We start from the raw sequence: 21,013 nt of genomic DNA, 5'->3' as shown, positions 1-21,013 counted from the left end.
CGCCGTGGGCTTAACTCGGAGGGTTTTATTAACGATGAAGCGATGATCAAGTGGTAATCGATCGATGATCGAATGAAGATCACGTGGTCATCAAGTGGTGATTAAGCGATAACTGAATGGTAATTAGAATCACAGCATCCTTTAGGTTGGAAAAGACCCTTAAGATCATCGAGTCCAACCGTTAACCTAACACTGCCAAGTCCACCGCTAACCCGTGTCCCTAAGCGCCACACCTACACGTCTTTTCGACGCCTCCGGGGATGGCGACTCAACCGCTTCCCTGGGCAGCCCGTTCCAGCGCTTGACAAGCCTCGGCCCATCGATCCAGCCCGTCCAGATCCCTCTGGAGAGCCTTTCCAGCCTCCAACAGATCAACGCTCCCACCCACCACCTCCGAAGCTGCCCCACAGCCACTCGCAGTTTCCTACCCCACCACGGAAAGGCTCACGCTGACTCTGAAAGGCAGTTCCTTGCCACGGAAAAAGGCCATTTCCGCCGTGACTCCCCAGCTTGCGGTCCCACCGCCAGAAAGTGCCGGAGGCAGCACATCGCCGAAGCGCTAAGGAGTCCTCAGGCCCTTGTTGGGCCGCCTTAGACCTTAGGCCCTTGTTGGGCCACCTGCGACTCTGAGGTGCCGCCCTGAGGTCCCGTGCTGTGCCCCGGCCACCCACCGCCTCTGAGCGGATGGCACGTGTGAGCCCAGGCCAGGCTCCAAGGTCGCTCCTGTCCCCTGTGCCGGGGAGCCCGGCACCGGAGGCAGTACTTGCGACGCAGCCTTACCGGCGCGGCGCAGAGGGGAAGGATCACCTTCCCCGACCTGCTGGCAGCGCTCCCCGTGCCGGGGGCAGGAGCACAGAGTTCCCTCGGCCAGGGCTGGAGCCCTGGAGTCGCGCTGCCCCAACAGCACCTTTCGGCCAACAGCGTCCCCCTCGACGGCTGCCCCGGGGGACCCGGCATCGGACTCTGCACTCGCTGCAGGAGCAGCCGCCCCGGTGACGTGGGTGCCGAGGGCTCGGGCCCCCGCCTCGGCACGTCGCAGCCACCCCTGTGAGGCGGTGGCCGCCTCAGAGCGGGCGGCGGGTGGCCGAGGGCGTCCCTGCCCGTAGTTGGGGCGCACGCAGGCCAGCGGTGCTGATGTCACAGTGGCCACCGTGACCCGCGGGGGCAAGCCCACAAAAAGGAGCGCTGGGCACAGGCCGTCCGTCAGTGCGACCTGGCGAGGTGAGGAGAGGGCAGGGGAGGGACGGGGCTTGTGCGGGGCTGCCGAGGGAGGAGGGGGGCCCCAGGCCTCGGGGCGCTGGGCCTGCGCTGCAAGCTCACCCGCCTCTGGCTTCTCCCTCGCCCGCGCCCTGCTTCTCCCTCAGAGTCAGCAGAGGAGCATTTGGAGGAGACGCCCGGCGTTGCTGGGACAGGGACTCTCCAGACGCTCGCCGTTGACGTGCGCCATGTCCGCGAGGAAGCAGAAGGCCCCCGGCTCCATGGAGCAGGGTGAGAGCAAAGTAGCCCTCCCGCAGCGTAGCAGAGGGCTTGTCGGGGCGGTCAGCGTGGGGCCGAGAGCGGTGGCAGGGGGAGGCAGGAGCTCCCCGACGACCACCCCGGGGCAGGGCCCCTCCTGTCCTCAGCCAGCGGGGCCCAGGCTGGGCAGTGGGCACCTGCTGGGACCCCCGTGCCTGCAATGCCCCCTTCCTCTCCAAGGCCTCCAGCCCTGCCCATCAGCCGGCTCGGCAGGGGCAGAGCAGGCCCTTGGGGGCAATCCCTCAGGGACGCTTCCCCCGGCCCCGCAGAGGTGCTCATTCCCAGTGGCGTTTGCTCTCTCCCCTCCAGCATGCCTGCTGTGTCGCCGGGCAGAGGCTGACCCGGCTGTCTGCGGGGCCAAACTGGAGAAGCAAGGGCTCTGTGCCCATGTGTTTTGCCTGGTGAGTTACGCCGGGGCTCCCTCCAGCTTTCCGACAGGCAGTCCCTGCCACGCTCTCCTCAGCAGCTCCTCCTCTTTTCTCTACTGCAGCTTTTTGCCAACGAGCTTTTTCAGCAAGGGGGCAGGGAAGTAGGACTCATGGGATTTCTCCCCGAGGATATTCGACGTGCAGTCGCGCGGGCAGCGCGGAAGGTGAGCACCTGACAAGGCCGGGGAGATCTGTGCCGGGAGAGGTTTGCGGGAGCCTAGCCCAGACCCGAGAGAGAAATCCCAGCCCTTCCAGCCGGCTCTGGGACAGGAGTCTTGCTCCCAGCAGCTCCACAGAGGCTCCAGCACAGGAGCCTCGTCCGACAGGCGCATCTGCGGGGTGTGACCCAGCAGCGGCCACATCCTGCGCCCTGCCCGGAGGCGTGGGGCTGGCCGTGGCGGCCCTGAGGCTGCCGCTGATGGGGGCTGCTCTGCTCTTTCCAGCACTGCTTCGTCTGTGGCGAGAGCGGGGCCGCCATCTCCTGCTGGCAGAGGAGCTGCGACCGCAGCTTCCATCTCCCCTGTGCCGCGGAGGGTGGATGCGTCACCCAGTACGCTCTTCAGTACAGGTACCTCCTCTCCCCTCCTCGCTGCCACCCGGGGAAGGAGCCAGCGCTTCTCACCTCGCCCATCCCTTTCCTCTTGCCCCCAGCGCCTTCTGCTGGCAGCACCGCCCAGAGCAGGCAGTGGAGGCGGCTCCGGAGGAGAACACCACCTGCCTCATCTGCCTGGACCTTGTGGAGGAGAGAAAGTCCTACGGCACCATGGTGTGCCCAGCGTGCAAACACGCCTGGTTCCACAGGGGCTGCATCCAGGCAGGAGCCGTTCCCTCGCCCCCGGGGTTCCCTCGCCCCCGGCGCACGGCAGGCGCTCGGCAGCACCAGGGCCTCGCTCATGCTCCTTATGTTTCTCCTCCTGCAGGGACAGGCTCTGTGCGCCGGCATTTCTTGCTTCCAGTGCCCCCTCTGTAGAGATAAGGAGCTATTTCTCTTGGAAATGCTCACCATGGGGATCCGAATCCCCTCCAGGTCGGTGCCCTTCTGGCCGGCTCACAAGACAGGAGGCTGCAAGCGCTGTGCCGCCCGCGCCAGGGGCTGCCCCAGCAGTCCTTCCTGGCCCTCCGCTGTCCCGCGAGTCTGGGCTTCAGCTTCACGGGGGAGCTGGAAACAGGGCAGGGCAGAGGGGGCGAGCAGGGACGCCCTGCATCTCCCTTATGCCGGGGCAGCAGGGGCTCATCCATTTTCCTTTCTCCATCAGACTGCCATCGTGGGAGAACAGGCGTGCATACGCAGCACTAAGTGAGAGGCACAGCCGCTGCGATGCCAGGGAGTGCCTTTGTCCAGGAGGCAGGGAGCAGGCAGAGGAAGAGGGGTAAGTTGCCAAAGCTGCACCCCGGGGCTCTGTACGGGAAGCCTGTCTCGCCAAGGGCTCGAAGCGCAAGGACTGAGACCGAGAGCTCGGCCGGACAATCCCGTGCTGCGGTCACTTTGTCCTCACAGCCATGAACCCCTTTGCTTCCCCAGGCCCTGGCAACTGCTCCTGTGCTGCTCCTGCGCTGCCGAGGGCACCCACAGACGCTGCTCCGACTTGAGGAGCAGCACGGCCAGCTGGGAGTGCGACGCGTGTGCTGGCCTGGGCACCGGTAAGAGGCAAAGCACCCGCCTGCCCCTGGGCTGGGGCCAGGGGCCAGGCAAGGCCTGGCAGCGGGAGCCCAGGGTGGGCCTGGCAGAGCCTCTCTGCTCTAGGAGGGCTGGGGGCACCGCTCTGGCCTATCCTGCCCCGGGCCTGGGGGCCGTGCCCTTGACCTTCCTGCTTCCCCTTACAGCCTCCAGTGCCAGCTCGGAGCTCGCCGGCCCCAGCACTGCCAGCCAGGCAGGATCGGGGCCTTCCCACGGCTCGCCGGCACCCGACGCCAGCAGCCCCAGCACCGCCAGCCAGCTGCCAGCGGGGTCCTCCTGCGGCTCCCCACCGCCGGAGACCAGCAGCCCCGGCACCGCCAGCCAGGCGGCATCAGGGTTCTCCTGCGGCTCCCCGCCACTTCAGGGCAGCAGCCGCTCCAGCCCCCCTGGGCCCGTGCGGATGCGAGACCGCTCCCGCTTGCAACGCCGGGAGCAACATCCCTACAGCCGGCCCGGAAGACGCCGTGACAGGAGCCGTGCGCCAGCACCAAGTGCCGAGAGCAGCACCCCCAGCCAGGCGGCGCTGGGGCCGTCCCACAGCTCCCCAGCACCCGACGCCAGCAGCCCCAGCACCGCCAGCCAGCTGCCAGCGGGGTCCTCCTGCGGCTCCCCACCGCCGGAAACCAGCAGCCCCAGCACTGGGAGCCAGGCGGCGTTCGGGCCACCCCACGGCTCCCTGGCACCGCAGACCAGCAGCCCCGCCGATGCGGCATCAGGGCCGTCCCAAGGCTCCCCAGTGCTTCAGGGCAGCAGCCGCGCCAGCCCCCCTGGGCCCGACCGCGTGCGAAACAGCTCCCGCTTGCGACGCCGGGCCCAACATCCCTACAGCCGGCCCGGAAGACGCCGTGACAGGAGCCGTGCGCCAGCACCAAGTGCCGAGAGCAGCACCCCCAGCCAGGCGGCGCTGGGGCCGTCCCACAGCTCCCCGGCACCCGAGACCAGCAGCCCCAGCACCGCCAGCCAGCTGCCAGCGGGGTCCTCCTGCGGCTCCCCAGCGCTCGAGAGCAGCAGAAGCTCCAGCCCCCCTGGGCCCGTGCGGATGCGAGACCGCTCCCGCTTGCAACGCCGGGCCCAACATCCCTACAGCCGGCCCGGACGCCGCCGCGGGACCAGCCGTGCGCCATCCCCGAGCGCTGGTCCTGATCCCCCTCCACCCGTACAATAAAGCTGGCCGTTAATCTCTGCGCTGGGACATTCCACGCTCATTCGTCGGCTTCCTCCTCCTCCACCTCTCCCTTTCTTGGGGGGCAGCCTTAGGGGCTGGGCCCAGAGCGTCGTCTTCTCCCTGGCGGTTGGCAGCACCTTCCCCAGACCTCCCTCCTCGCGGGCTGGCCTTGGCCGGCTGCCCCGCGCCATGGCCGTGGGCTTCGGGTCTCTGCCCCCACCCCCGGGAGGGTGGCCCGGCACGGCCCAGTCGGCGCCACCGCCCGTCTCCGGCAACGTGGGCTGTGCCCCCCCCAGCCGGCACGGCCCTCACGGCTCGCCCCCCAAAATCACGCGCCCCGGCCCCAGCGACTTTTGACACGCTTCATCTCTCTCTCCTTCTCGACAAGGCTATAACCCATTTCCCATCCTCGTTGCCCAGGTGAGTGAGAATCGGGGCAAAGTGGCAAAGCTCCTTTTCTTGGAAAGCTGAGGTCGGTGTTGTGAGAGACTGAATGTCTCAAACGTTGTGGTGGGGCAAGTTCTGCTTAAAGACAAACCCTGCACAGCAAGGAACCAAGGTGAAAAGCCCATCAGCTCAGACATCAGCAACAGGAGGGGGAGGGCGTGCTGGAGGGTGCGCAGCTCCCTCTTCTGATAAGCTCTTCTGATACAAAGATCAAACAATGGCAGTGTCTGCAGGGAAGGAGAAGTTACTCCACAAACGACCCCCAAGCCCAAAGGCTCACAGCCTGCTCATTAACCTGGCCAGTTCGGGTGCCCGCCCGAAGGAGGGGCAACGATGATAAAAGGACACAAACTGAAGCCCCGGGTGCGCAAGCCCACCACGACTGGACCCCTCGGCTGACCGGACCCCTCCGCTGACTGAACCAACGCTGGACGGACCCAGGACCGCTGAAATCTTTCTCTCTTCCTTTTTCTCTCTCTCTCTTCCTCTCTCTTTCCTTTTCCTTTGCCACAATCCCTACACCTCATCCGTTTCAAGATAGAAACCGCTGACCAAGTCAGAGACTAAGAGTAGATGCAGCCGCCCCGGGCCCTTCTCTGAGGAGGAGTCTGGAAAGCAAGGGGGTCTGCTCTGAACCTCCTGACTCAACGGGAGGGATCTCCCTGAATTCACGTATATGGTTACACGGTTTACAGAAGCAGTCTTATGCCAATTCCCGTTGTGAGAAACCCTGCCACCTACTACCACGCCTCCCCAGTTCAGTTGGCTTCTGTCATGAATAAAATCTTTAACCGATCGTTTGGTGTCGTTTCACCTTAATTTAGCCCAAGGGAATTTCGAATTAAACACAACTCCCTGGTCTGTCCAGTCTGGGTCATGACAGGCCCTCACGGCTCGCCCCCCAAAATCACGCGCCCCGGCCCCAGTGACTTTTGACACGCTTCAACTCTCTCTCCTTCTTGACAAGGCTATAACCCATTGCCCATCCTCGTTGCCCAGGTGAGTGAGAATCGGGGCAAAGCGGCAAAGCTCCTTTTCTTGGAAAGCTGAGGTCGGTGTCACGTCTGTCTTTGTGACATGAAGAATTCTGCAGCTCGTGTTTCTACAGTAGCCAAAGGCCACTCCCCGTTCCCCAGCTCCGGGTCCTGTTCTCCAACGTGATTGCTGCTGCTGCACCAACTGAAGGCTTCCTTCCTGCAGAACAAGCCAAGACATCCCTTTTAAGAGAGACTGCAAACACCTGGTCAGGGACGTACTCCTCAGAGTTGAGGAGAGCCAGAGCAGTACCTGTTACTGAGGGCTTGAGTCCCGTCACGTGCCCTTTAGAGCAAAAAACCCACACGTGCTCTACGGCAAGGTAACAGGGGGCCTGGGAAATGTCAGTCATCCAAAAGGATTTCCCTCCCGTTGGAGACCAGCAAGTACCTTTCTAGTGCAGGAAGGAGAAGAGATTTGGTTGCAGAGTGACGGCTGAACAGCTCCGCGGAAGTTGGCGGAGAGCTGGAAGGCTGAATCAAAGAATAACGGTGACCAAAGCGCAAAGAGAATCCCCTGGGCTGGCTGTACAGATGTGAACAACCCTCTGCTCTTCAGGCAAACTACAGCTGGTCTTACGGTGTGTGCATTGAGCGCCTCCCTGACAGGCCTTGACGCAGCATGCGAGTCGATTCACTACAGTAGGGAGCAGCTGTCCTCTCTGAGGAAGGCAGGGGAACCCGGGAGACCCGATGGGCTTTCCTGCCAGCAAAGAGGCAATGAGGAAGGCAAGGAGGTAGAGAGGGTCCAAAAGAGAACTCGGTGGCAGCGCTTTGTCCTTCTGCTCTTGCCTGCCGTGACTGGGAAGACGTGAGGTCTAGACACGGCCGGAGCAGGCAGTGCTCTTCAGGGGGATTGCCATGTGAGCTCCCAGGCAGTCCCGAGCAACGGAGCTCAAAGGGAGCTGCCCCAAGCGCTGTGGTCGTGCACGGCCTCGCTCCGAACCGAGGTGCTTGTTCCCTGGCACCGCTCGCCTCTGTCGGCATCTAGCGAACGGAGCTCCGTAACGCCCTGGCGTCGGAAGGCCGAGCAAAATCTCAGCAAGCCTGCTGAGAAGGAAACCCTGAGGACCGGCGTTTGGCTTGGAAGGTGGCTGGCAGAAGAAGGTGGCTGAGGACACTCTAAAAGCAGCAGCCGAAGGAGGCAGCCTGGGAAGCCTCCAGTGCCTCTCAGCAGTGTCAGCCCGCTAGTATCGCAGAAGGGCTTCTGGGGGTTCCGGGTTTCTATCCTCGTCCCGAATTGCATTTCGGACCTGGGTTCTCCAGTCCTGGACTTGGCATTCCTTTTCGCCTGCTCTGGTTGGGCCTGAGACACCCTCTGGTTTTCGTCCTGGTGTCACGGGTGAATTAGTCAGAGAAGTCATCGCCGTGGGCTTAACTCGGAGGGTTTTATTAACGATGAAGCGATGATCAAGTGGTAATCGATCGATGATCGAATGAAGATCACGTGGTCATCAAGTGGTGATTAAGCGATAACTGAATGGTAATTAGAATCACAGCATCCTTTAGGTTGGAAAAGACCCTTAAGATCATCGAGTCCAACCGTTAACCTAACACTGCCAAGTCCACCGCTAACCCGTGTCCCTAAGCGCCACACCTACACGTCTTTTCGACGCCTCCGGGGATGGCGACTCAACCGCTTCCCTGGGCAGCCCGTTCCAGCGCTTGACAAGCCTCGGCCCATCGATCCAGCCCGTCCAGATCCCTCTGGAGAGCCTTTCCAGCCTCCAACAGATCAACGCTCCCACCCACCACCTCCGAAGCTGCCCCACAGCCACTCGCAGTTTCCTACCCCACCACGGAAAGGCTCACGCTGACTCTGAAAGGCAGTTCCTTGCCACGGAAAAAGGCCATTTCCGCCGTGACTCCCCAGCTTGCGGTCCCACCGCCAGAAAGTGCCGGAGGCAGCACATCGCCGAAGCGCTAAGGAGTCCTCAGGCCCTTGTTGGGCCGCCTTAGACCTTAGGCCCTTGTTGGGCCACCTGCGACTCTGAGGTGCCGCCCTGAGGTCCCGTGCTGTGCCCCGGCCACCCACCGCCTCTGAGCGGATGGCACGTGTGAGCCCAGGCCAGGCTCCAAGGTCGCTCCTGTCCCCTGTGCCGGGGAGCCCGGCACCGGAGGCAGTACTTGCGACGCAGCCTTACCGGCGCGGCGCAGAGGGGAAGGATCACCTTCCCCGACCTGCTGGCAGCGCTCCCCGTGCCGGGGGCAGGAGCACAGAGTTCCCTCGGCCAGGGCTGGAGCCCTGGAGTCGCGCTGCCCCAACAGCACCTTTCGGCCAACAGCGTCCCCCTCGACGGCTGCCCCGGGGGACCCGGCATCGGACTCTGCACTCGCTGCAGGAGCAGCCGCCCCGGTGACGTGGGTGCCGAGGGCTCGGGCACCCGCCTCGGCACGTCGCAGCCACCCCTGTGAGGCGGTGGCCGCCTCAGAGCGGGCGGCGGGTGGCCGAGGGCGTCCCTGCCCGTAGTTGGGGCGCACGCAGGCCAGCGGTGCTGATGTCACAGTGGCCACCGTGACCCGCGGGGGCAAGCCCACAAAAAGGAGCGCTGGGCACAGGCCGTCCGCCAGTGCGACCTGGCGAGGTGAGGAGAGGGCAGGGGAGGGACGGGGCTTGTGCGGGGCTGCCGAGGGAGGAGGGGGGCCCCAGGCCTCGGGGCGCTGGGCCTGCGCTGCAAGCTCACCCGCCTCTGGCTTCTCCCTCGCCCGCGCCCTGCTTCTCCCTCAGAGTCAGCAGAGGAGCATTTGGAGGAGACGCCCGGCGTTGCTGGGACAGGGACTCTCCAGACGCTCGCCGTTGACGTGCGCCATGTCCGCGAGGAAGCAGAAGGCCCCCGGCTCCATGGAGCAGGGTGAGAGCAAAGTAGCCCTCCCGCAGCGTAGCAGAGGGCTTGTCGGGGCGGTCAGCGTGGGGCCGAGAGCGGTGGCAGGGGGAGGCAGGAGCTCCCCGACGACCACCCCGGGGCAGGGCCCCTCCTGTCCTCAGCCAGCGGGGCCCAGGCTGGGCAGTGGGCACCTGCTGGGACCCCCGTGCCTGCAATGCCCCCTTCCTCTCCAAGGCCTCCAGCCCTGCCCATCAGCCGGCTCGGCAGGGGCAGAGCAGGCCCTTGGGGGCAATCCCTCAGGGACGCTTCCCCCGGCCCCGCAGAGGTGCTCATTCCCAGTGGCGTTTGCTCTCTCCCCTCCAGCATGCCTGCTGTGTCGCCGGGCAGAGGCTGACCCGGCTGTCTGCGGGGCCAAACTGGAGAAGCAAGGGCTCTGTGCCCATGTGTTTTGCCTGGTGAGTTACGCCGGGGCTCCCTCCAGCTTTCCGACAGGCAGTCCCTGCCACGCTCTCCTCAGCAGCTCCTCCTCTTTTCTCTACTGCAGCTTTTTGCCAACGAGCTTTTTCAGCAAGGGGGCAGGGAAGTAGGACTCATGGGATTTCTCCCCGAGGATATTCGACGTGCAGTCGCGCGGGCAGCGCGGAAGGTGAGCACCTGACAAGGCCGGGGAGATCTGTGCCGGGAGAGGTTTGCGGGAGCCTAGCCCAGACCCGAGAGAGAAATCCCAGCCCTTCCAGCCGGCTCTGGGACAGGAGTCTTGCTCCCAGCAGCTCCACAGAGGCTCCAGCACAGGAGCCTCGTCCGACAGGCGCATCTGCGGGGTGTGACCCGGCAGCGGCCACATCCTGCGCCCTGCCCGGAGGCGTGGGGCTGGCCGTGGCGGCCCTGAGGCTGCCGCTGATGGGGGCTGCTCTGCTCTTTCCAGCACTGCTTCGTCTGTGGCGAGAGCGGGGCCGCCATCTCCTGCTGGCAGAGGAGCTGCGACCGCAGCTTCCATCTCCCCTGTGCCGCGGAGGGTGGATGCGTCACCCAGTACGCTCTTCAGTACAGGTACCTCCTCTCCCCTCCTCGCTGCCACCCGGGGAAGGAGCCAGCGCTTCTCACCTCGCCCATCCCTTTCCTCTTGCCCCCAGCGCCTTCTGCTGGCAGCACCGCCCAGAGCAGGCAGTGGAGGCGGCTCCGGAGGAGAACACCACCTGCCTCATCTGCCTGGACCTTGTGGAGGAGAGAAAGTCCTACGGCACCATGGTGTGCCCAGCGTGCAAACACGCCTGGTTCCACAGGGGCTGCATCCAGGCAGGAGCCGTTCCCTCGCCCCCGGGGTTCCCTCGCCCCCGGCGCACGGCAGGCGCTCGGCAGCACCAGGGCCTCGCTCATGCTCCTTATGTTTCTCCTCCTGCAGGGACAGGCTCTGTGCGCCGGCATTTCTTGCTTCCAGTGCCCCCTCTGTAGAGATAAGGAGCTATTTCTCTTGGAAATGCTCACCATGGGGATCCGAATCCCCTCCAGGTCGGTGCCCTTCTGGCCGGCTCACAAGACAGGAGGCTGCAAGCGCTGTGCCGCCCGCGCCAGGGGCTGCCCCAGCAGTCCTTCCTGGCCCTCCGCTGTCCCGCGAGTCTGGGCTTCAGCTTCACGGGGGAGCTGGAAACAGGGCAGGGCAGAGGGGGCGAGCAGGGACGCCCTGCATCTCCCTTATGCCGGGGCAGCAGGGGCTCATCCATTTTCCTTTCTCCATCAGACTGCCATCGTGGGAGAACAGGCGTGCATACGCAGCACTAAGTGAGAGGCACAGCCGCTGCGATGCCAGGGAGTGCCTTTGTCCAGGAGGCAGGGAGCAGGCAGAGGAAGAGGGGTAAGTTGCCAAAGCTGCACCCCGGGGCTCTGTACAGGAAGCCTGTCTCGCCAAGGGCTCGAAGCGCAAGGACTGAGACCGAGAGCTCGGCCGGACAATCCCGTGCTGCGGTCACTTTGTCCTCACAGCCATGAACCCCTTTGCTTCCCCAGGCCCTGGCAACTGCTCCTGTGCTGCTCCTGCGCTGCCGAGGGCACCCACAGACGCTGCTCCGACTTGAGGAGCAGCACGGCCAGCTGGGAGTGCGACGCGTGTGCTGGCCTGGGCACCGGTAAGAGGCAAAGCACCCGCCTGCCCCTGGGCTGGGGCCAGGGGCCAGGCAAGGCCTGGCAGCGGGAGCCCAGGGTGGGCCTGGCAGAGCCTCTCTGCTCTAGGAGGGCTGGGGGCACCGCTCTGGCCTATCCTGCCCCGGGCCTGGGGGCCGTGCCCTTGACCTTCCTGCTTCCCCTTACAGCCTCCAGTGCCAGCTCGGAGCTCGCCGGCCCCAGCACTGCCAGCCAGGCAGGATCGGGGCCTTCCCACGGCTCGCCGGCACCCGACGCCAGCAGCCCCAGCACCGCCAGCCAGCTGCCAGCGGGGTCCTCCTGCGGCTCCCCACCGCCGGAGACCAGCAGCCCCGGCACCGCCAGCCAGGCGGCATCAGGGTTCTCCTGCGGCTCCCCGCCACTTCAGGGCAGCAGCCGCTCCAGCCCCCCTGGGCCCGTGCGGATGCGAGACCGCTCCCGCTTGCAACGCCGGGAGCAACATCCCTACAGCCGGCCCGGAAGACGCCGTGACAGGAGCCGTGCGCCAGCACCAAGTGCCGAGAGCAGCACCCCCAGCCAGGCGGCGCTGGGGCCGTCCCACAGCTCCCCGGCACCCGACGCCAGCAGCCCCAGCACCGCCAGCCAGCTGCCAGCGGGGTCCTCCTGCGGCTCCCCAGCGCTCGAGAGCAGCAGAAGCTCCAGCCCCCCTGGGCCCGTGCGGATGCGAGACCGCTCCCGCTTGCAACGCCGGGCCCAACATCCCTACAGCCGGCCCGGACGCCGCCGCGGGACCAGCCGTGCGCCATCCCCGAGCGCTGGTCCTGATCCCCCTCCACCCGTACAATAAAGCTGGCCGTTAATCTCTGCGCTGGGACATTCCACGCTCATTCGTCGGCTTCCTCCTCCTCCACCTCTCCCTTTCTTGGGGGGCAGCCTTAGGGGCTGGGCCCAGAGCGTCGTCTTCTCCCTGGCGGTTGGCAGCACCTTCCCCAGACCTCCCTCCTCGCGGGCTGGCCTTGGCCGGCTGCCCCGCGCCATGGCCGTGGGCTTCGGGTCTCTGCCCCCACCCCCGGGAGGGTGGCCCGGCACGGCCCAGTCGGCGCCACCGCCCGTCTCCGGCAACGTGGGCTGTGCCCCCCCCAGCCGGCACGGCCCTCACGGCTCGCCCCCCAAAATCACGCGCCCCGGCCCCAGCGACTTTTGACACGCTTCATCTCTCTCTCCTTCTCGACAAGGCTATAACCCATTGCCCATCCTCGTTGCCCAGGTGAGTGAGAATTGGGGCAAAGTGGCAAAGCTCCTTTTCTTGGAAAGCTGAGGTCGGTGTTGTGAGAGACTGAAAGGGTTAATGTCTCAAACGTTGTGGTGGGGCAAGTTCTGCTTAAAGACAAACCCTGCACAGCAAGGAACCAAGGTGAAAAGCCCATCAGCTCAGACATCAGCAACAGGAGGGGGAGGGCGTGCTGGAGGGTGCGCAGCTCCCTCTTCTGATAAGCTCTTCTGATACAAAGATCAAACAATGGCAGTGTCTGCAGGGAAGGAGAAGTTACTCCACAAACGACCCCCAAGCCCAAAGGCTCACAGCCTGCTCATTAACCTGGCCAGTTCGGGTGCCCGCCCGAAGGAGGGGCAACGATGATAAAAGGACACAAACTGAAGCCCCGGGTGCGCAAGCCCACCGGGACTGGACCCCTCGGCTGACCGGACCCCTCCGCTGACTGAACCAACGCTGGACGGACCCAGGACCGCTGAAATCTTTCTCTCTTCCTTTTTTTCTCTCTCTCTTCCTCTCTCTTTCCTTTTCCTTTGCCACAATCCCTACACCTCATCCGTTTCAAGATAGAAACCGCTGACCAAGTCAGAGACTAAGAGTAGATGCAGCCGCCCCGGGCCCTTCTCTGAGGAGGAGTCTGGAAAGCAAGGGGGTCTGCTCTGAACCTCCTGACTCAACGGGAGGGATCTCCCTGAATTCACGTATATGGTTACACGGTTTACAGAAGCAGTCTTATGCCAATTCCCGTTGTGAGAAACCCTGCCACCTACTACCACGCCTCCCCAGTTCAGTTGGCTTCTGTCATGAATAAAATCTTTAACCGATCGTTTGGTGTCGTTTCACCTTAATTTAGCCCAAGGGAATTTCGAATTAAACACAACTCCCTGGTCTGTCCAGTCTGGGTCATGACAGGCCCTCACGGCTCGCCCCCCAAAATCACGCGCCCCGGCCCCAGTGACTTTTGACACGCTTCAACTCTCTCTCCTTCTTGACAAGGCTATAACCCATTGCCCATCCTCGTTGCCCAGGTGAGTGAGAATCGGGGCAAAGTGGCAAAGCTCCTTTTCTTGGAAAGCTGAGGTCGGTGTCACGTCTGTCTTTGTGACATGAAGAATTCTGCAGCTCGTGTTTCTACAGTAGCCAAAGGCCACTCCCCGTTCCCCAGCTCCGGGTCCTGTTCTCCAACGTGATTGCTGCTGCTGCACCAACTGAAGGCTTCCTTCCTGCAGAACAAGCCAAGACATCCTTTTTAAGAGAGACTGCAAACACCTGGTCAGGGACGTACTCCTCAGAGTTGAGGAGAGCCAGAGCAGTACCTGTTACTGAGGGCTTGAGTCCTGTCACGTGCCCTTTAGAGCAAAAAACCCACACGTGCTCTACGGCAAGGTAACAGGGGGCCTGGGAAATGTCAGTCATCCAAAAGGATTTCCCTCCCGTTGGAGACCAGCAAGTACCTTTCTAGTGCAGGAAGGAGAAGAGATTTGGTTGCAGAGTGACGGCTGAACAGCTCCGCGGAAGTTGGCGGAGAGCTGGAAGGCTGAATCAAAGAATAACGGTGACCAAAGCGCAAAGAGAATCCCCTGGGCTGGCTGTACAGATGTGAACAACCCTCTGCTCTTCAGGCAAACTACAGCTGGTCTTACGGTGTGTGCATTGAGCGCCTCCCTGACAGGCCTTGACGCAGCATGCGAGTCGATTCACTACAGTAGGGAGCAGCTGTCCTCTCTGAGGAAGGCAGGGGAACCCGGGAGACCCGATGGGCTTTCCTGCCAGCAAAGAGGCAATGAGGAAGGAAAGGAGGTAGAGAGGGTCCAAAAGAGAACTCGGTGGCAGCGCTTTGTCCTTCTGCTCTTGCCTGCCGTGACTGGGAAGACGTGAGGTCTAGACACGGCCGGAGCAGGCAGTGCTCTTCAGGGGGATTGCCATGTGAGCTCCCAGGCAGTCCCGAGCAATGGAGCTCAAAGGGAGCTGCCCCAAGAGCTGTGGTCGTGCACGGCCTCGCTCCGAACCGAGGTGCTTGTTCCCTGGCACCGCTCGCCTCTGTCGGCATCTAGCGAACGGAGCTCCGTAACGCCCTGGCGTCGGAAGGCCGAGCAAAATCTCAGCAAGCCTGCTGAGAAGGAAACCCTGAGGACCGGCGTTTGGCTTGGAATGCGGCTGGCAGAAGAAGGTGGCTGAGGACACTCTAAAAGCAGCAGCTGAAGGAGGCAGCCTGGGAAGCCTCCAGTGCCTCTCAGCAGTGTCAGCCCGCTAGTATCGCAGAAGGGCTTCTGGGGGTTCCGGGTTTCTATCCTCGTCCCGAATTGCATTTCGGACCTGGGTTCTCCAGTCCTGGACTTGGCATTCCTTTTCGCCTGCTCTGGTTGGGCCTGAGACACCCTCTGGTTTTCGTCCTGGTGTCACGGGTGAATTAGTCAGAGAAGTCATCGCCGTGGGCTTAACTCGGAGGGTTTTATTAACGATGAAGCGATGATCAAGTGGTAATCAATCGATGATCGAATGAAGATCACGTGGTCATCAAGTGGTGATTAAGCGATAACTGAATGGTAATTAGAATCACAGCATCCTTTAGGTTGGAAAAGACCCTTAAGATCATCGAGTCCAACCGTTAACCTAACACTGCCAAGTCCACCGCTAACCCGTGTCCCTAAGCGCCACACCTACACGTCTTTTCGACGCCTCCGGGGATGGCGACTCAACCGCTTCCCTGGGCAGCCCGTTCCAGCGCTTGACAAGCCTCGGCCCATCGATCCAGCCCGTCCAGATCCCTCTGGAGAGCCTTTCCAGCCTCCAACAGATCAACGCTCCCACCCACCACCTCCGAAGCTGCCCCACAGCCACTCGCAGTTTCCTACCCCACCACGGAAAGGCTCACGCTGACTCTGAAAGGCAGTTCCTTGCCACGGAAAAAGGCCATTTCCGCCGTGACTCCCCAGCTTGCGGTCCCACCGCCAGAAAGTGCCGGAGGCAGCACATCGCCGAAGCGCTAAGGAGTCCTCAGGCCCTTGTTGGGCCGCCTTAGACCTTAGGCCCTTGTTGGGCCACCTGCGACTCTGAGGTGCCGCCCTGAGGTCCCGTGCTGTGCCCCGGCCACCCACCGCCTCTGAGCGGATGGCACGTGTGAGCCCAGGCCAGGCTCCAAGGTCGCTCCTGTCCCCTGTGCCGGGGAGCCCGGCACCGGAGGCAGTACTTGCGACGCAGCCTTACCGGCGCGGCGCAGAGGGGAAGGATCACCTTCCCCGACCTGCTGGCAGCGCTCCCCGTGCCGGGGGCAGGAGCACAGAGTTCCCTCGGCCAGGGCTGGAGCCCTGGAGTCGCGCTGCCCCAACAGCACCTTTCGGCCAACAGCGTCCCCCTCGACGGCTGCCCCGGGGGACCCGGCATCGGACTCTGCACTCGCTGCAGGAGCAGCCGCCCCGGTGACGTGGGTGCCGAGGGCTCGGGCCCCCGCCTCGGCACGTCGCAGCCACCCCTGTGAGGCGGTGGCCGCCTCAGAGCGGGCGGCGGGTGGCCGAGGGCGTCCCTGCCCGTAGTTGGGGCGCACGCAGGCCAGCGGTGCTGATGTCACAGTGGCCACCGTGACCCGCGGGGGCAAGCCCACAAAAAGGAGCGCTGGGCACAGGCCGTCCGCCAGTGCGACCTGGCGAGGTGAGGAGAGGGCAGGGGAGGGACGGGGCTTGTGCGGGGCTGCCGAGGGAGGAGGGGGGCCCCAGGCCTCGGGGCGCTGGGCCTGCGCTGCAAGCTCACCCGCCTCTGGCTTCTCCCTCGCCCGCGCCCTGCTTCTCCCTCAGAGTCAGCAGAGGAGCATTTGGAGGAGACGCCCGGCGTTGCTGGGACAGGGACTCTCCAGACGCTCGCCGTTGACGTGCGCCATGTCCGCGAGGAAGCAGAAGGCCCCCGGCTCCATGGAGCAGGGTGAGAGCAAAGTAGCCCTCCCGCAGCGTAGCAGAGGGCTTGTCGGGGCGGTCAGCGTGGGGCCGAGAGCGGTGGCAGGGGGAGGCAGGAGCTCCCCGACGACCACCCCGGGGCAGGGCCCCTCCTGTCCTCAGCCAGCGGGGCCCAGGCTGGGCAGTGGGCACCTGCTGGGACCCCCGTGCCTGCAATGCCCCCTTCCTCTCCAAGGCCTCCAGCCCTGCCCATCAGCCGGCTCGGCAGGGGCAGAGCAGGCCCTTGGGGGCAATCCCTCAGGGACGCTTCCCCCGGCCCCGCAGAGGTGCTCATTCCCAGTGGCGTTTGCTCTCTCCCCTCCAGCATGCCTGCTGTGTCGCCGGGCAGAGGCTGACCCGGCTGTCTGCGGGGCCAAACTGGAGAAGCAAGGGCTCTGTGCCCATGTGTTTTGCCTGGTGAGTTACGCCGGGGCTCCCTCCAGCTTTCCGACAGGCAGTCCCTGCCACGCTCTCCTCAGCAGCTCCTCCTCTTTTCTCTACTGCAGCTTTTTGCCAACGAGCTTTTTCAGCAAGGGGGCAGGGAAGTAGGACTCATGGGATTTCTCCCCGAGGATATTCGACGTGCAGTCGCGCGGGCAGCGCGGAAGGTGAGCACCTGACAAGGCCGGGGAGATCTGTGCCGGGAGAGGTTTGCGGGAGCCTAGCCCAGACCCGAGAGAGAAATCCCAGCCCTTCCAGCCGGCTCTGGGACAGGAGTCTTGCTCCCAGCAGCTCCACAGAGGCTCCAGCACAGGAGCCTCGTCCGACAGGCGCATCTGCGGGGTGTGACCCGGCAGCGGCCACATCCTGCGCCCTGCCCGGAGGCGTGGGGCTGGCCGTGGCGGCCCTGAGGCTGCCGCTGATGGGGGCTGCTCTGCTCTTTCCAGCACTGCTTCGTCTGTGGCGAGAGCGGGGCCGCCATCTCCTGCTGGCAGAGGAGCTGCGACCGCAGCTTCCATCTCCCCTGTGCCGCGGAGGGTGGATGCGTCACCCAGTACGCTCTTCAGTACAGGTACCTCCTCTCCCCTCCTCGCTGCCACCCGGGGAAGGAGCCAGCGCTTCTCACCTCGCCCATCCCTTTCCTCTTGCCCCCAGCGCCTTCTGCTGGCAGCACCGCCCAGAGCAGGCAGTGGAGGCGGCTCCGGAGGAGAACACCACCTGCCTCATCTGCCTGGACCTTGTGGAGGAGAGAAAGTCCTACGGCACCATGGTGTGCCCAGCGTGCAAACACGCCTGGTTCCACAGGGGCTGCATCCAGGCAGGAGCCGTTCCCTCGCCCCCGGGGTTCCCTCGCCCCCGGCGCACGGCAGGCGCTCGGCAGCACCAGGGCCTCGCTCATGCTCCTTATGTTTCTCCTCCTGCAGGGACAGGCTCTGTGCGCCGGCATTTCTTGCTTCCAGTGCCCCCTCTGTAGAGATAAGGAGCTATTTCTCTTGGAAATGCTCACCATGGGGATCCGAATCCCCTCCAGGTCGGTGCCCTTCTGGCCGGCTCACAAGACAGGAGGCTGCAAGCGCTGTGCCGCCCGCGCCAGGGGCTGCCCCAGCAGTCCTTCCTGGCCCTCCGCTGTCCCGCGAGTCTGGGCTTCAGCTTCACGGGGGAGCTGGAAACAGGGCAGGGCAGAGGGGGCGAGCAGGGACGCCCTGCATCTCCCTTATGCCGGGGCAGCAGGGGCTCATCCATTTTCCTTTCTCCATCAGACTGCCATCGTGGGAGAACAGGCGTGCATACGCAGCACTAAGTGAGAGGCACAGCCGCTGCGATGCCAGGGAGTGCCTTTGTCCAGGAGGCAGGGAGCAGGCAGAGGAAGAGGGGTAAGTTGCCAAAGCTGCACCCCGGGGCTCTGTACGGGAAGCCTGTCTCGCCAAGGGCTCGAAGCGCAAGGACTGAGACCGAGAGCTCGGCCGGACAATCCCGTGCTGCGGTCACTTTGTCCTCACAGCCATGAACCCCTTTGCTTCCCCAGGCCCTGGCAACTGCTCCTGTGCTGCTCCTGCGCTGCCGAGGGCACCCACAGACGCTGCTCCGACTTGAGGAGCAGCACGGCCAGCTGGGAGTGCGACGCGTGTGCTGGCCTGGGCACCGGTAAGAGGCAAAGCACCCGCCTGCCCCTGGGCTGGGGCCAGGGGCCAGGCAAGGCCTGGCAGCGGGAGCCCAGGGTGGGCCTGGCAGAGCCTCTCTGCTCTAGGAGGGCTGGGGGCACCGCTCTGGCCTGTCCTGCCCCGGGCCTGGGGGCCGTGCCCTTGACCTTCCTGCTTCCCCTTACAGCCTCCAGTGCCAGCTCGGAGCTCGCCGGCCCCAGCACTGCCAGCCAGGCAGGATCGGGGCCTTCCCACGGCTCGCCGGCACCCGACGCCAGCAGCCCCAGCACCGCCAGCCAGCTGCCAGCGGGGTCCTCCTGCGGCTCCCCACCGCCGGAGACCAGCAGCCCCGGCACCGCCAGCCAGGCGGCATCAGGGTTCTCCTGCGGCTCCCCGCCACTTCAGGGCAGCAGCCGCTCCAGCCCCCCTGGGCCCGTGCGGATGCGAGACCGCTCCCGCTTGCAACGCCGGGAGCAACATCCCTACAGCCGGCCCGGAAGACGCCGTGACAGGAGCCGTGCGCCAGCACCAAGTGCCGAGAGCAGCACCCCCAGCCAGGCGGCGCTGGGGCCGTCCCACAGCTCCCCGGCACCCGACGCCAGCAGCCCCAGCACCGCCAGCCAGCTGCCAGCGGGGTCCTCCTGCGGCTCCCCACCGCCGGAAACCAGCAGCCCCAGCACTGGGAGCCAGGCGGCGTTCGGGCCACCCCACGGCTCCCTGGCACCGCAGACCAGCAGCCCCGCCGATGCGGCATCAGGGCCGTCCCAAGGCTCCCCAGTGCTTCAGGGCAGCAGCCGCGCCAGCCCCCCTGGGCCCGACCGCGTGCGAAACAGCTCCCGCTTGCGACGCCGGGCCCAACATCCCTACAGCCGGCCCGGAAGACGCCGTGACAGGAGCCGTGCGCCAGCACCAAGTGCCGAGAGCAGCACCCCCAGCCAGGCGGCGCTGGGGCCGTCCCACAGCTCCCCGGCACCCGAGACCAGCAGCCCCAGCACCGCCAGCCAGCTGCCAGCGGGGTCCTCCTGCGGCTCCCCAGCGCTCGAGAGCAGCAGAAGCTCCAGCCCCCCTGGGCCCGTGCGGATGCGAGACCGCTCCCGCTTGCAACGCCGGGCCCAACATCCCTACAGCCGGCCCGGACGCCGCCGCGGGACCAGCCGTGCGCCATCCCCGAGCGCTGGTCCTGATCCCCCTCCACCCGTACAATAAAGCTGGCCGTTAATCTCTGCGCTGGGACATTCCACGCTCATTCGTCGGCTTCCTCCTCCTCCACCTCTCCCTTTCTTGGGGGGCAGCCTTAGGGGCTGGGCCCAGAGCGTCGTCTTCTCCCTGGCGGTTGGCAGCACCTTCCCCAGACCTCCCTCCTCGCGGGCTGGCCTTGGCCGGCTGCCCCGCGCCATGGCCGTGGGCTTCGGGTCTCTGCCCCCACCCCCGGGAGGGTGGCCCGGCACGGCCCAGTCGGCGCCACCGCCCGTCTCCGGCAACGTGGGCTGTGCCCCCCCCAGCCGGCACGGCCCTCACGGCTCGCCCCCCAAAATCACGCGCCCCGGCCCCAGCGACTTTTGACACGCTTCATCTCTCTCTCCTTCTCGACAAGGCTATAACCCATTTCCCATCCTCGTTGCCCAGGTGAGTGAGAATCGGGGCAAAGTGGCAAAGCTCCTTTTCTTGGAAAGCTGAGGTCGGTGTTGTGAGAGACTGAATGTCTCAAACGTTGTGGTGGGGCAAGTTCTGCTTAAAGACAAACCCTGCACAGCAAGGAACCAAGGTGAAAAGCCCATCAGCTCAGACATCAGCAACAGGAGGGGGAGGGCGTGCTGGAGGGTGCGCAGCTCCCTCTTCTGATAAGCTCTTCTGATACAAAGATCAAACAATGGCAGTGTCTGCAGGGAAGGAGAAGTTACTCCACAAACGACCCCCAAGCCCAAAGGCTCACAGCCTGCTCATTAACCTGGCCAGTTCGGGTGCCCGCCCGAAGGAGGGGCAACGATGATAAAAGGACACAAACTGAAGCCCCGGGTGCGCAAGCCCACCGGGACTGGACCCCTCGGCTGACCGGACCCCTCCGCTGACTGAACCAACGCTGGACGGACCCAGGACCGCTGAAATCTTTCTCTCTTCCTTTTTCTCTCTCTGTCTTCCTCTCTCTTTCCTTTTCCTTTGCCACAATCCCTACACCTCATCCGTTTCAAGATAGAAACCGCTGACCAAGTCAGAGACTAAGAGTAGATGCAGCCGCCCCGGGCCCTTCTCTGAGGAGGAGTCTGGAAAGCAAGGGGGTCTGCTCTGAACCTCCTGACTCAACGGGAGGGATCTCCCTGAATTCACGTATATGGTTACACGGTTTACAGAAGCAGTCTTATGCCAATTCCCGTTGTGAGAAACCCTGCCACCTACTACCACGCCTCCCCAGTTCAGTTGGCTTCTGTCATGAATAAAATCTTTAACCGATCGTTTGGTGTCGTTTCACCTTAATTTAGCCCAAGGGAATTTCGAATTAAACACAACTCCCTGGTCTGTCCAGTCTGGGTCATGACAGGCCCTCAC

General features: G+C 64.3%; 3 protein-coding genes across 3 annotated transcripts; all 3 read left to right on the top strand.

Moving 5' to 3' along the window:
* Positions 1–1,445: 1,445 nt before the first annotated feature.
* LOC128137865 (PHD finger protein 7-like) lies at positions 1,446–4,786 on the top strand. Its single transcript, XM_052779099.1, has 10 exons — positions 1,446–1,488; positions 1,825–1,916; positions 2,006–2,107; positions 2,387–2,511; positions 2,595–2,757; positions 2,864–2,970; positions 3,200–3,313; positions 3,466–3,584; positions 3,768–3,853; positions 4,367–4,786. Exons 1-10 carry the CDS (start codon positions 1,446–1,448, stop codon positions 4,784–4,786), a joined length of 1,371 nt encoding a protein of 456 aa, XP_052635059.1.
* A 4,290-nt stretch (positions 4,787–9,076) lies between these two features.
* LOC128137863 (PHD finger protein 7-like) lies at positions 9,077–12,036 on the top strand. Its single transcript, XM_052779098.1, has 10 exons — positions 9,077–9,119; positions 9,456–9,547; positions 9,637–9,738; positions 10,018–10,142; positions 10,226–10,388; positions 10,495–10,601; positions 10,831–10,944; positions 11,097–11,215; positions 11,399–11,445; positions 11,578–12,036. Exons 1-10 carry the CDS (start codon positions 9,077–9,079, stop codon positions 12,034–12,036), a joined length of 1,371 nt encoding a protein of 456 aa, XP_052635058.1.
* A 4,298-nt stretch (positions 12,037–16,334) lies between these two features.
* Positions 16,335–19,675, top strand: LOC128137861 (PHD finger protein 7-like). Its single transcript, XM_052779097.1, has 10 exons — positions 16,335–16,377; positions 16,714–16,805; positions 16,895–16,996; positions 17,276–17,400; positions 17,484–17,646; positions 17,753–17,859; positions 18,089–18,202; positions 18,355–18,473; positions 18,657–18,742; positions 19,256–19,675. The coding sequence occupies exons 1-10, from the start codon at positions 16,335–16,337 to the stop codon at positions 19,673–19,675; spliced, it is 1,371 nt and encodes a 456-aa protein (XP_052635057.1).
* Positions 19,676–21,013: the final 1,338 nt, after the last annotated feature.

Source organism: Harpia harpyja, chromosome Z (genome assembly GCF_026419915.1).
Source record: "Harpia harpyja isolate bHarHar1 chromosome Z, bHarHar1 primary haplotype, whole genome shotgun sequence".
In the NCBI taxonomy this organism is placed as follows: Eukaryota; Metazoa; Chordata; class Aves; order Accipitriformes; family Accipitridae; genus Harpia; species Harpia harpyja.
This window is presented reverse-complemented; position numbering and strand designations above follow the sequence as displayed.